The following is a 15062-nucleotide window of genomic DNA, read 5'->3' on the forward strand; positions in this document are numbered from 1 at the left end:
GCGCTGTGGACCCTGTCTCAGGGTGCTGCCCTCCTCAGTGGGCTTGGCAGCTGTCCCGGAGTTCCCACTGAGGCTGGGAGTGGTAATGGACATCCGAAAGGACCTGACTTCCTGGGGATGAGGTCCCTAAGATGAGTCATTGCTGCTCAAGGGAGGCTTGAGTGGACAGGAGCTGGCAAGGGAATGCCAACCTGGTTAACAGAGCTTCTCATCTGCTCCGGCAGCATGGCCCTTGGCAGCTCAAGAGGCTTTTCGGGGCAGGGGGCCCTATGGAAGCTTTCCCTCGGAGGCCAGAACCAGGGCTGGCTTCAAGGGCATGTGACTTGGGCAGTTGCCCGGGGCCCCGTGCTTGGTTCAACACTCTGCCATCACCTTCCTGAAAGTCTTACCCTTTTGCAATGCGGGGCCCTGCGTTTTCACTTCGCTTTCATTTGCATTCCTGCGGCTTATGTTGCTGGTCCCACCTCAAGCTGGTTGCACTCTGGGATTCCAAGAAGAGAAGACAGTTGTCCCGCTATCGGTGGCCCGCGTGTTTGGGAGGCCAGGGGCAGGAGGGAAAGAGCTGCTCGGTGTTTCTTCCTTGCTCCCGGCCTGGCTCTGTGCTGGGGGCTGGAGACCACCGTGGCCAAGACTCTAGTCGGAGAAGAGGATGTTAGTAGAAAACAGCAGGAGACGCAGAAGCCAGGCTCAGCCCAGCCCAGCAATCTGGGGTGGGCACATTACCCCTGCTGGGGGTTGGGGGCACTTCCTCACTTATGGGGTCAGCTAGGAGGGGTGCTAGGAGGGCTTCCCAGGTGGCGTGAGTGGTAAAGAACCTGCCTGCCAGTACACAAGACACAGGAGATGCGAGTTCGATCCCTGGGTTGGGAAGCTCCCCTGGAGAAGGGCATGGCAACTCACTCCAGTATTCTTGTCTGGAAAATCCTATGGACTGAGGAGCCTGGCAGACTCTAGTCCATAGGGTCGCAAAGAGCCAGACACTACTAAAGCCACTTAGCACAGGAGGGGATCTGAGAGAGGTAGGCAGGGATTCAGGGGCAAAGACACAGAGGCAAGAAGATACCAGGAGCCCCCAGACTGGCTTGGTAGGGTCAGGACAGCGACAAGGTAAACCTGGGAGGGAACAGAGGCAGGCTGATGGAGCCCCAGCTTTTGAAGCCCAGGAGTTTCACCTGCATTCTGTTAGATGTAAAATGTGGAAAGTGGCCGAGGGCTTCTGGCAAGGAAAGGACCTCATCAGGATTCAAGGTGGGGCATTCTGGTGTCTGGGGGAGATAGATGCAGGGGACAAAAAGCAGGACGTGCTGGAGCCCCGCTCAGAGAGGCTGCCAACTTGGACCAGTGGGATAAAGAGAGCAGATTCTGGAAGGATAAAGGAGGTGACTCAGCACAAAGGGTGATGATGGGGGGAGAGTCCAGGACAATTTCAGCTTCTGGTCCAGGGCCTGGATGGCTGATGGGGCCACTTGCCAAGCTGGGGAGAAATTGGGGAGGGGAGGAGGGTTAGGAGGGAAGAGGAGGAGTTCTGTGGGGTTGGGAGGCATCAGTTGGTGCCCACGTGCCAGAACGTCAGTCGTGAGTCACTGAGTCCTTCCCTGTTGGGACCTGACCTCCCCGCCTCTGGGGTTGGGCCAAGGGCAGGCTGCAGACCAGGAGGGAGGGGTGCCGTCATTCTTAAGAGAGCTGTTGAGTCATTTGTTTGGTGCCTTTAGCTGATGGGAACAGGCGAATGCAGGACGGGTGTGGCCATGGTGATCAGGTGCCAACGGAGTGAAGGGTGGAGGGGGCAGGCACCCTGGTCTCCTGGCCAGAGAGCTGAGGAGACCCCAGGGCGTTCTCAGGGGTGGGGACAGTCAGCCTTGGGGCATCCTCATCACAATGAGATGGCCTTTGTGCTTCCTCTGCCGGCCTGACCTTCTTCTGAGCCCCCAGAGCCTGCCCTCTGCCAGTGTTTTCAAAGACAGAGACCTTTCCTTGCACTTTGATGGGAGTCGTAAAGTGCAGAATCACAAACTGCGTCACCTGTCCTCAGTTTGCGTTAAATAAGACACTTCATGGCAAATAGAAGGAGAAAAAGTGGAAGCAGTGACAGGCTTTATATTGTTGGTCTCCAAAATCACTGTGGACGATGACTGCAGCCATGAAATTAAAAGACGCTTGCTCCTTGGAAGGAAAGCTATGACCAACCTAGACAGCATATTAAAAAGCAGAGACATCACTTTGCTGACAGAGGTCCGTCTAGTCAAAGCTCTGGTTTCTCCAGTAGTCATGTATGGATGTGAGAGTTGGACCATAAAGAAGACTTGAGTGCTGGAAAGCTGATGCTCTCGAACTGTAGTGCTGGAGAAGACTCTTGTCCCCTGGACTGCAAGGAGATCAAAGCAGTCAATCCTAAAGGAAAGCAACCCTGAATATTTATTGGAAGGACTGTTGCTGAAGCTGAACCTCCAATACTTTGGCCACCTGATACAAAGAGCCAACTCATTGGAAAAGACCCTGATGCTGGCAAAGATTGAAGGCAAAAGAAGAGGGTGGCAAAGGATGAGATAGTTGGATAGCATCACCAACTCAAGGGACATGAATCTGAGCAAATTCTCAGGAGATGGAGAAGGACAGGGAAGCCTGGTGTGTTGCAGTCCATGCGGTCACGAAGAGTCGGACACGACTTAAGCAGCTGGACAACAGCAAAATAAGATCTTCAGAGGATGTGCAGAGAGAGGGGCCCGGCCAGTGTAATTTCTTTAGAAAAATTAATTTTAGACTGGGAGTTTGGGTTTGTGAGTAGCCTGTTCACTGCTCATGAATAAGAATAAATGTCAGTTTCCAGATGGTGAAATGGCTTTCTTAAGGAGTTTAACAGCCCCCAGTAATTTGCATTATTCATTTGAGTCATTCCTTTATGAAATACCTTCCCAGGTGGCCCTAGTGGTAAAGAATATGTCTGCCAACGCAGGAAACGCAGAAGACACAGGTTTGATCCCTGGGTTGAAAAGATCCCCTGAAAAAGGAAATGGCAATCCACTCCAATGTTCTTTCCTGGGAAATCCCATGGACAGAGGAGCCTGGTGGGCCACAGGCCACGGGGTCACAAAGTGTCGGACGTGACTGAGCACGAACATGTACAAAATATTTCAGCCACTGCCCATGTTGTTACAAACAGCAGTGTGAACGGCGGAGGCATCGTGCTGTCTGCAACCCCGCTCTGAACGTTTGCTGGTCCTGTCCACGAACTCACTGTAATTTTTGTTCACGTGTGGATTGCCTTGCTCTGGGCTTATCCAAGGCCTTTACTCTCAGGTCTGCTTTGCCCCTTGTTTCCATGAGGCCCAGGGGCGAAGGTCTTGAGGGTTCCAGCTCTGCTCCTGCTCCCCAAACCTTGTGTGGTCATAGCCCTTTGGGAGCCCTTCCCCGCTCTTCCTCTGCCTGTCTGAGTACGTACTGGGGGTGGCCCGGCTAGACGATGGGCTGCTGGGATGACTCTTGACAGGTACAGCCCCTGTCCTCAAGATTTTCAGTCTCCTAGTGGTCTTGAAGTCTCTGGTGATGCGTGTCACTGAGGAGGAGTTAGGGGCTTCCAGGTGTGTGCTGGGGAGTCCATTAGAAAGTGGACAGTGAAGAGGTTAAGGATTCAGAGTCTGGGTTCACATCCTGCCTCCACTTCCCACTCTGTGACCTTGGGCAAGTGACCTCACCTCTCTGAGCCTTAGTTTTTTCTCTCTTTTTTTTTTACTTATTTATTTTTAATTGAAGGGTAATTGCTTTACAATGTTGTGTTGGTTTCTGCCATACATCAGCATGAATCAGCCATGGGTATACGTATGTCCCCTCCCTCTTGAACCTCCCTGTCTCACCTCCCACTCCATCCCACCCCTCTTAAGTGGTCACAGACCCCTGGTTTGGGCTCCCTGCGTATGTGTGTGTGTGCTTAGTCACTTCAGTGGTGTCCGACTCTGTGCGATCCTATGCCCTGTAGCCCCCCAGGCTGCTCTGTCCATGGGGATTCTCCAGGGAAGAATACTGGAGTGGGTTGCCACACCCTCCTCCAGGAGATCTTCCCAAACCAGGGATCTAACCCATGTCTCTTATGTCTCCTGCTTTGGCAGGCGGGTTCTTTACCACTAGCGTCACCTGGGAAACTTTCGAGTTCCCTGAGTCATACACCAAATTCCCACTGGCTATGTATTTGTATATGCTTCCAGGCTAGCCTCTTCATTCAGAAATATCAAACGCTTCACAAGTTTGCACGTCATCCTTGCACAGGGGCCATGCTGATCCTCTGTATCGTTCCAATTTTAGTGTACCTGCTGCCAAAGCAAGTACTGGCCTTATTTTTGATCTCTGTCGAGCGAGGATGATGGCATATGACTCAGAGGTTGTTGCAGGGGTTCCTGAGGCTACATACGTGAAGCTCCTAACACAGGACCAGGTACACAGGGTCAGGCACCTAGAACAGAGCCACTCATGCCTGGGCACCCAGGATCAGGCATGTAGGACCGGGCCTCAGCCAGGTTGAGCTGCTGCTGTTTTTATAGCTGTTGATGAGTGAAGACCAAGCCAGGACTCAGAGTTGCTCACCTGGGCAGGGGACGGGGCTGCACACCCGTCCTTCAGGCCAGGAAGCCACCTCGTAGGTGGACTTGGAGGAGGTGGAGATTAGCAGAACCTTGACACGGAAGGCCAAGCCTCCTACCTTCCTGCAGTGGGGGAGCTTCCTGCAGGAACTCACGCCCACAGGGAAGAAATGAGTCCCCGCCACGAGGCTGTGAAACTTGTAACCCCAGCTTCGACCTCTGACTGGGCTTCGGGCTCTGTGCTGAGTCCCTTCTAATTCCAGCCCCACCCCAGACAGCCGTTTGGATAGCCGGAGAGGCTGGGAGGGCTGGCCCTCCCTGGAAGTCTGTGGGCGGCATTGCTCATCTTGCTTTTGCCAGAGGGGAAAATGAAAACCTCTTCTGAGCTCCAGGCCTGGTGCCTGTTGGCTCCAAGGGCATGTTTGCAGGTGGCCATCCTTCCTGCCTTCCCACCTGCTGGAGACCACCCTGCACTCCCAGCGTTTCCCTGTGTGTCCAGCAGGGGGCACTCACCCATTGAACCAGGGACAGGGCTCTGCTCTGAAACGCCTTCAACCAGGGAAAAGGCATCCCGAAAGGTCCCTGGTGCAGTTTCCTTGATTTACCCATCAGCCGCTCCACCTTGACTTTTCTCAGCCTCAGATTTGGTGGGGGCAAATCCTGGGGAGTTTGCAAAATTGTATTTTAATTTTCAACTCGCAGAGATTCACTGCCTATTAAAAAGCGATTAGAAAGGACCATATGAAACAAACACACAAAACTCCAGACAACTCAGCAGAGAGTGTTCTGACACCCCAGCTACTCCGTCAGAGAAACCCTGGGTTCTGCTGCAGACTCCGTGTGGAGGGGGATTCACGGCCTGGCCTGGGGGCTGCTGCACAGGAGAATGCAACCCCCTCCACTGTGTCTAAGCAGAGGCCTGGGGAACTCTGTGGGGTGCCCTGGCCAGCAGTGTGCTGGGTCTTTAAATACCCCACGCCATGTGTGTGGGTGGGTTGGGAGGGATGAGAGGGGGCTGATGAATGTGCCGTTAATGAGCCGAGTTCCACTGGGAATAATTCTCCCTTTGTGTCCCCAGTACCATCCCAGCTGCCGCCTGTGTGGATCTCACTGCCCCAGCCTCAGAGTACGCATCTTTGCCTTCCGCCCCAGCTGGTGATGGAGTTGAAGCTTCCGTTCCCTCCTGCCAACGTCTGGCCAAGGACTTAAGCAGGTATTGTACAGAACCCTCCCTCCTAGCTGCTGCCCCCAGAGAGGAGGGGCTTGGCCGTCTCGGCCCCATAAACCCTGAGGGAGCTGCATTTAGGAGGGTGCCAAGAAGGCGTTGAGAGTTTGGACCTGTGATGCCAAGTATGATCGTTTGGCCTGTGGTTGATCTGAAGTTTACCCTTGCGAGCAAGCTCTCCATGTAACAGTGGGGACACCCTGTGTGAGCGTTCATGTGATAGTATTAGTCGGCGTATTCCAGAGAAGCAGTACCAATAGGATATATATTCACATATACAGGCATAACTTATTTTATTGTGCTTCGCAGATACTGAGTTTTGTACGGAGTGAAGGCTTGTGGCAACTCTGAGTTGGGAAGTCTGTTGGTGACATTTTTCCAACGGTGTTTTTTTCACTTCATGTTTCCGTGTCACATCAAACTTTCTCACTACTATATATGTTACAGTCATCTGTGACTAGTGATCTTTTGCATATCTACCTATTTTATTTATTTATTTGCCTGCACTGGCTCTGAGTTGTAGCATGTGGGATCTTTAGTTGTGATATGCAGACTTTTAGTTGCAGCATGTGAGGGTCTGGTTCCCCGACCAGGAATGGAACCCAGGGCCTTAGCCAGTAGACCACCAGCGAAGTTCCTGTGATCAGTGAGTTTTGATGTTACTATTGCAAAAAGATTTTGACTCATGGAAGGCTCAGTGATTAGCATTTTTTCACTGATTAGCATGGTTTAACAGTATTTTTTTTAAATTAAGGTATGTACATTGTTTTTTTACACATAGTACAACCCACTTACTAGTCTACAGTATAGTATAAAAAATTTTTTTTATTGGGAAACCAAAAAATTCTTGTTACTCACTTTATTGTGATACTTTCTTTATTATGGTGGTCTGAAACTAAACCTGTAATACCTCTGAGGTCTGCCTCTTTAGCCCGGAGTAGGAAATGGCAACCCACTCCAGTATTTTTGCCTGGAGAATCCCATGGACAGAGGAGCCTGGCAGGCTACAGTCCATGGGGTCACAAAAAGTCAAACACGACTGAGCAGCTTAGCACGCACTACCTCTTTAGAGAGAAATTCATTTTAAGGAATTGGTTCATACAAATGTGGAGACTGGCAAATCGAAAACTTGCAAGGCAGACCAGCAGGCTGGAGACCTGGGGAAGAACTGATCTTGTAACTGGAGTTTAAAGTTAAACGTCCTGGCAGACTTCCCTCTTCTTTGGTGGATCTCATTCTTTCTGTCTTAAAGCCTTCAACTGATTGCGTGAGGTCCACCCCCATTATAAAGGGTAATCTTCTTATTCAAAGTCTACTGGGTTAAATGCTACTTTCATTGGAAAAGTCCCTAATGCTCGGAAAGACTGAGGGCAGAAGAAGAAGAGGGTGTCAGAGGATGAGATGGCTGGATGGCATCACTGATGCAATGGACATGAACTTGGGCAAACTTCGGGAGATGGTAAGGGACAGAGAGGCCTGGTGTGCTGCAGTCCATGGGGTCACACAGAGTCGAACAGGACTAGGTGACTGAACAATAACGACTCATCGAAAAAAATATCTTCACAGTGACGTCTACAGTGGTGTTTGACTAAATGAGTACGATGGCCAAGTCAACGCTTAAAATTAACTCTCACAGCAAGTAGTCAGAAATCCTGTTTCATGCAAAACAATTGATGCTGATTAGAGACTTTTCTGCTTAGCTACTAAGTCCTCTGAAGAACGTTCTTGGACAGCCTTTTCTTGTATAGAGCTAAACACAGCTTGATGTGTTGTGAATGGGCAGCCTGTGACCTCAGCAAGTCTACTACTGGGGAGGCAGTGGGTGGGGATGGAGCTAGTCCGAGTCCCTCTTATCTGGATAGTGCATCTTGGAGGAGAAGCTCTTTCCCTCCCATCATCTCCTGAGATCAACCTGCTGCTCTGCTGGTCTGGCGACCCAGAAGGATGGGTGGGATAATTTATCTGCAATCCCTCAACTCCTTGGTGGCAGAGCAGGAACCTCATCCTACCCTTCCTGGTTCCAGGACACTGCCTTCTCTACTGGTGCTGGCCTCAGGCTGAGTGAGAAAGGTCTGGGAAGCCTGGCTTCTAGTGGTGAGATTGCATGAGCCTTCATTCGTGGGTGTTTGGGGAGACCCTCTTGGTTTGCCTTAGGACATAGTAGGTGCTTGATGAAAATGTGTTTAAGAAAGAAGTAAGGTTCTTAAATAGTCTGTCCTTTAGTTTCTTAAAAAGTAAGCATACATCTAACGTCCGATCTAGGAAAGCCACTTTCAGATATTTATCTGTGAAAAATGAAAATATGTATCTACCTAAAAACTTGTATGTTTACAGCAGCTTTATTCATAATCACCCCCAAACTGAAACAACCCAAATGTCTACCAGCTGGTGAATGAATAAACAAATTCTGGTCTATTTATCCTATAGACTACTGCTCGGCATGAAAAGAAACAAACCACTGATTCATGCAACAAAATAGATGAATCTTAAGTATATTATGCTAAGTGGGAAAGGTCAGGCTCAGAAGACTACACGTTGTGTGAGTCCATTTATTTGATATTCTGGAAAAGGCAAGGCTGTAAGGAATGGACACCATGTCGGTGGTTGCCAGGGCTGGGAATTGACTATAGAAGGCCATGGGAGATCTTTAGTGGGCGATAGAAATGTTCCATGTCTTGATGGATGTGGAGGTTACATGTCAAAGTTCTTGGAACTCTACATCTGAAAAGGATGAATATCACTGTCAATAAGTTATATCTCAATTTAAAAAAAGTTATGACAGCCCGTAACTGCCACTTAGGGTAGCCTCTACCTTTAGGTTACATCTTTTAAAAAAAGTAAAATTTGAAACATAAAATAAGGAAAAAGAACCAACCTTATCCAAGGGCTGGAGTGAGTTTTTGATGAAATCACACACACAAACTGCACCCAAAACAACTGTGTCATCTAGATTGCACCGTAAGTACAGCCATCCAGATTGCACCGTAAGTACAGCCATCCAGATTGCACCGTAAGTACAGTCTGGTACCGTAGCCCATCTGCTCAGCCCTCCCTGACATCACCTGGGTTCCACATTTTAAACCTCGCACACGAGGTGCGTCTGGTTCACCTCATCCCTGGGATTTATTCCTTGGAGCCAGTCTTCTTGGGTTGCTTCTGAATCTCATTCATTCATGCATATGAGGGTTCAGTAGTATGAACTTGGGGTTTTCTGGGCTGTAGACAGGCACTGCCCCTGTGGGTCTTACAGCTCGCTGGGGAAGACAGCTGAGCAGGCAGTGTTGAATGGGTCAGAAGAGGGGTGCAGTGCCGGGCGGTAGAGGAACCGCTTTCCATCTGGGTGACTGGGGAAGGTTTCCCTGGGGGAGGTGACTTCCAAGCTGAGAGCTGAAGGCTGAACGGACTTAACTATGTATGGGCAGGGCAAGGCGCCGCGTTTGCAGAAACCTCAAAGATAGAGATGGGAGCAAAGCTGAAGGGTCTTGTGGAGGAGGCGGGGCTGGGGGTGGCCCAGGGCACAGAGGCAGGTGGTCGGCACACCGTGGCTCATGGGAAGGATTCAGGGGGCTTTATCATTTTTCTTGGTGAAATTTCTTTTAATATATTTCTTTTAAAAACTTTTATTTATTTAATATTTCTTTATTTTTGAGTGTGCTGGATCTTTTTTGCTGTGTGTGGGTTTTCTCCAGTTGCAGGGAATGGGGGCTTCTCTCCAGTTGTGGCGCACGGGCTTAGCTGCCCCATGGCACGTGGGGGTCTTCCTGGACCACAGGCGGATTGAACCCGTGTCCCCTGCATCGGCGGGCAGATCTTAAACCACTGGGCCTCCGGGGAAGTCCTAATAGATTTCTTTTAAGAATAGTTTTAGATTTACCAGAAAACTGAGACGATAGTGTAGAGAGTTCCCATTTACACACGCATAACTATCACTCACTCACTCACCATTTCCCCTGATACTAACACCTTAACAGTGGCATGGTACATTTGATACAATTCGTGCACCAATACTGACACATGATTATTAACTCAAGTCCATAGTTTCTTCCGATTTCCATATTTTTTTCTCCTAATATCCTTTTTCTGTCTCAGGACCCCATCCAAGACATGACATGGCATTTAGTCTTCACGTCTCCTTAGGTTCCTCTTGGCTGTGACAGTTTCTCAGACGTTCATGTTCATAGTGACCTTGACCATGTTTGTTTTGAGGAGGACGGGTCAGGTGTTTTGTAGGATGTCCCATAGTTGAGATTTGTCTGGCATTTTTCTTCTGATCAGACTTATGGGGTGTGGGGAGGAAGAGCACAGAGGCTAAATGCCGTTTTCATCACATCATGTCAAGGGTGCTTACTCAGCGTGGTTTATTTCTGTTCATGTTGACCTTGATCGCTCGGCTGGGGTCGTGTTTACCAGATTTCTCCACTGTCAAGTTTCTCTTTTTTCCCCCTTAACATATTGCCCTCTTTGGAAGGAAGTCACTGTGGGCATACCTCAAGACTGGAGCGTTGTACCCCTTCTTTTACGGGGATTATCTATCCACAAAGTTTTGGAAATTTATATGGGAGATTTGTCTCTTCTCCCTCATTTATTAATGTATTTAGTCATTTATCTATATCACTGTGGACTCAAGGGTATCTATTTTATGAGTTATACAGTACAATACTACTTTATTTGGTTGCTCAGATTGTTGTTCCAACTTTGACCACTGAACCTTTGGCGCTTAGGGCTTTATTTTAAGAAGGTCCGGAAGCCCCAAGGCAGGCAGAGATTTGAGCAGATTTGCATTTTTGAAGGATCTCTCCAGCTGCTTGGCAGGGCAGGAGTGGTTTCAGGGTGGATCAGGGCCCCCAGGGTTTAGGGCTCTGTGTCCTGGCCCAGTGGATTGGATGGGACCAGGGCAGCTGCGGTCTCATCGCCCTAAGTACATCTCAGCTGTGCCTTCAGTGTTGCCAGCTCCACCCTCCACCCTTTCCCTGGCTGCTTTTTACAATGGGGCTGTGGCCTGGATCCAGGGATCCACATAAATCCTGTCTTTTTGCCTTTGCCGGGTCCTTGGAAGTTTTCAAAGCAAGTTTCAAAAATGCACAGATGAAAATTTCATTTCACTGAGATGGAGGTTGTTATTCAGGTCTAGGCTAGAGTCCAAGGTCCCTACTGGTCTCATGATTCAGAGATATATCCTTCATCAGTACGATTTCCAGGTTTACCTGGTGGCTCAGTCGGTAGAGAATCTGCCTTCCATGCAGGACATCTGGGTTTGATTCCTGGGTTGGGAAGATCCCCTGGAGGAGGAAATGGCAACCTACTCCAGTATTCTTGCCTGGAAAATTCCATGGACAGAGGATCCTGGTGGGCTACCACCCATGGAATCACAGAGAGTTGGACACGACTGAGCAACTAAACCACCCCCAGTGCCCGTTTCCAGCCAGGCCTCTCTCGCTGGAGCTGGCACACGCTCTGTGTGTTTTTGTGTTTTCTCCATGCTCAGGCGACTGCGGTGGCTTTGTCTTCCCCTTTTAGGGCTTGGAGGGGACCAGGAGGGCATCGAGACCCGGCATCTTAACAAAGAAAGCCCAAGGCACATCTCATTACAGAATCGACAGATGTTCTGTTCTTGCAACCATGCCGGGTGACTTCCTGCAGCCTCCTCCTGCTTCTGATGGCTGTTGTGGAAATGATGACATCAACCCACATTTCCAGTGCAAATGGCTTTCCTCCGGGGTTTTCCCACTCCACCCCTCCCCCGTGCCCATTGCTAATCATTAGGCCGAAAGCCTCGGGGAGAACAGATGTGACTTTGACAGAGTCCAAGGGAGGGGAGGAGGGAAGAGAGCTTCAGTTTCTCTGCTTCCCAACCCTGCCCGAAGCAAAGAGCTCGTCCTGGGAGGGACACTGTCCACCAAGGTGGCAGAGCTCCGACAGGCCCTCCTTGCTCCTGCAGCACGACCCGTCTGTGGCCTTTGTGCTCAGCAGACACTCTGACCTACTAAAGCTGTTTGGAAGGCGTTATGCAGCAATTAATTGAGCTTTGAGAGGCTGAAGCCAGGCACAGCGTCTGAAGATAAAGCATTTCTAGGAATGCAGGTCCAAAGCCCTTACTCTTACCAAGGCAGCCACCGCTGACCCCAGGTCTTGGGACCTCGGGGGGCTTGTCGCAAAGAGCCTGCTGTGTTGGCGCATGGGCCAGGCAGACGTGAGCCTGAGTACACATCAGAGCTGACCTCCCACTCTGCCTGCCGGGGAAGGTTGTCCTTAAGGAAACGGTAACTTGGAAACCTGGCCAACGGCTGCCTGCACGGCCTGGAAGGAATGAGATGGGGGGCGGGGGCGGGCAGCTGAGCTTCTTGCAAGGAGGAAGCTCGTTCCATGTTGATGCAGGAAGGCCAGGGAACAACATCCCTGAAAACCACCACCCTGAATGCAGCCGGGGGTTTGGGGAGAGGAAGGCGGTCTGGGCTCACCAGGGTGTCTGGTGAGATGTCCCCAGCCCCTGCTTGCCATCGGCAGCCCCCAAGAGCTCTTGGCTCTGTCAATCCTTCTCCTGGATTTGAGAGCTTTGCCCAGAAGGAGAGGGAGCAGAAAGCTCGGCTTCCTGGCCCCACCTAGGGTGGTCCTCTCCTCCTGCCAGGTCTGGGGAGTGGGCCCCTTGAGAAATACTGCACATCCTTGCACACAGAGCCAGTTCATTTGTCCACTCACAGCTCAGTGGTTCATTTTGTAGGTGGTGGTTTAGTTGCTAAGTCGTGTGCAACTCCTGTGATTCCATGGACTGTAGTCCGCCAGGCTCCTCTGTCCATGGGATTTCCCAGCCAAGAATACTGGAGTGGGTTGCCATGTCCTCTTCCAGGGGATCTTCCCGACCCAGAGATCAAACCCCCGTCTCCTGCATTTGCAGGTGGATTCTTTACCGCAGAGCCATCAGGGTCTTGGGTTTGCTGATGATGAGCCGCTGCACCAAGCAGACTGGGGTCTCATCCAGCCTCATGGTCCATTTCAGCCACTCTCCTGCCTATCAGACCCGCTTCTTGCAGGGCAGCCTGGGCGTGGCTATGTTGCCAAGCATCCCCATCCTGGCGGGACCAGCAGAGGCCGTCTGATCTGGGCTTCCCCGGCTTTCAGTCATTCTCAAGAACAGGCCCCGGTGTTTGTGAGCTGCTCGGCTTCCCATTGTTTCTGGCGGGCGTGTCCGGGAGCTACACCTGACTGACTTCAGCCCCGGGAGCCCAGGGAGGGAGGGAAGCTGGTACCCTCTCTCCAAACGCAGTGCAGCAGACTGGACTCCCCAGTCTGGGCGGAGCCTGCATGGAGTGGGTCGCCCCATGCTCCAGCCCTCAAATTCTTCCCATTTCTGGGGGGTGACAGAGAGCGGGCCACCGAGCAGTGCTCCCCTGACCCTGCTTATTGGGGCACAGCTGGGACATCCCTGCTCTGGGCTGAAGTCCCAGGACTGTCTCCAAAGCCTGGAAGGGAGTCCGACCTGATTTGGGGCTCAGTGAGGAGCAGGGGGTGGCCTTGGAAGTTTGCGGAACCAGTGAGGGCCTGCCTGGCCCAGCTCTGGTTTGGTGGGAGGTATCAGGGCAGCGAGAAGCCTGCAAGCTCACTCCCCATTCCCAGTGGTGCCCCGGATCCTATGTTAGGTTGGCTGCCACTTTATAATTGTAGATTTTGCATTTCAAGGGGCTGCTTTTCTTCCAAACCAAGGATATGCCTTTGAACCCTCAGACCCAGCAGGAGGCATAAGCGGGGTTGCCAGGAGCAGGTGGAGAAGCAGACCCCCGAATTGAAGGAGGAGCCGGGAAGGAGACAGGACCCAGGGAGGCAGGGTGGGGGAAGGGCTCCTTGTCAGGACATGCTCAGCTCAGGGCCCCCATCTCCAGTTGCTGGGCCTTTGTAGGTGAGTCTGTTTCTGTTACACCTTGACTCTGGGGATGATTGCAGGCGCGATGCTGTCAGCGGCAGGACGTGCTGAGTGCGCTGAGTCTCAGTGGTCCTGTAGTGTGTCTTCTGCTTTGTTTCTGTCCATCTGTCCGTCTGGACATCCCCCTATCCAGTCCTCCACTCATTTGTGTCCATCCACCCACTCAGCCCACACATCCTGGGTGGATTCTATGCCATATCCCGTGTATGGCACCGCACAGGAGAAGGTGCATAAAGTCGGAGAGCTGGGCTCCTGGCCCATCTGTGAGCTGTGTGACCTTGGACAAGTTACCCAACCACTCTGAGCCTTTGTTGACCCGTCTGTGAAATCAGTCTAGGTAGTACCCACCTCTTGGAGGTAACTGTGAGGAGTAAATGAGGTCAGTGAAAAGTGCTGCCTGGTGCTCCACAGGTGAAAAGTGAAAGTTGCTCAGTCGTGGCCACAAGGGAAGCCCAACAGTACTGGAGTGGGTAGCCTATCCCTTCTCCAGGGGATCTTCCCAACCCAGGAATCGAACTGGGGTCTCCTGCATTGCAGGTGGATTCCTTACCAACTGAGCTATCATTTCATCAGCATCAACTCCCCTGATGCTCAGAGATGCTGGGAGAACGGGGGCAGACAGAGAAGGCTGTTCTGTAGACAGACACAGTGTGCTCAGCATGTAGGCTCTCCAGCAGAGTTAAGAACAGAGGACCCAGCAGAGCCAGGCTGGAAGGCACCTCGGGGAGGGGGAACCACACATGCAAGGCCTGGTGGGAGGCTCAGCAGTTTCCAGCAGCAGGTTGGGAGAAGCCTAGAGGGACCAGGAGGAGGATGTGGCAGTGATTTTCATATCTGCAGCCAGGCTGGGAAGTTCCACAAGTGAAAGGATTGTCTCCTCTTTTTAAGCAGGGGACAGTCACGACCAGATTTAGTCTGGGGAACTGTCTCTGGAGGCCAAGGGGAGGGTGGATGGCGAGGAGAGGCTGGAAGTCTCTGGACCACTGGAGTTATTACCATGGTCCAAAGGGAGGCGATGGTGGCCTAAACTAGGGCAGTGGCCATGGGATTGGGGAGGCTAGGAGTTGGTCTTTCGGGCTTGTGTTCGTTCATTCTGCTGTGGGCTGGCTTGAAGCTGGGGGTTGGGGATATAGTGGTGCCCCCAAAGACATAGGCACATTCTTCTGAAGGGGACCTCGCAGGAATGGCCATTCCCAGCTGGACTGTGATTCTGGGCAGGAGCTCCTGGACGAGTCTCCCGGTCTCCGAGGCCCTCTCCCAACATTTCCTCATCCTACCCGGGCTGGGCTCAGGGTGGAAGGGGTGCAGGGCCCACATGGTTCCACCTAGGACGGAGTCCCTGGTGTTTCCT

General features: G+C 51.6%; 1 protein-coding gene and 1 pseudogene across 4 annotated transcripts in view; one reads left to right on the forward strand and one right to left on the reverse strand.

Annotated features, from left to right (window-relative positions):
• TACC2 (transforming acidic coiled-coil containing protein 2) overlaps positions 1-15062 on the forward strand; it is a 231036-nt gene that overhangs the window by 124690 nt on the left and 91284 nt on the right. For all 4 annotated transcript variants that reach the window (XM_052661039.1, XM_052661041.1, XM_052661042.1 and 1 more), the window contains exon 8: positions 5650-5784. In XM_052661039.1, coding sequence (XP_052516999.1) covers positions 5650-5784 — 135 coding nt within the window. The remainder of the gene's footprint in view (positions 1-5649; positions 5785-15062) is intronic.
• On the reverse strand, positions 4216-4316 carry LOC128068102 (uncharacterized; annotated as a pseudogene).

This window comes from Budorcas taxicolor, chromosome 23, assembly GCF_023091745.1.
Source record: "Budorcas taxicolor isolate Tak-1 chromosome 23, Takin1.1, whole genome shotgun sequence".
NCBI classification, from domain to species: Eukaryota; Metazoa; Chordata; class Mammalia; order Artiodactyla; family Bovidae; genus Budorcas; species Budorcas taxicolor.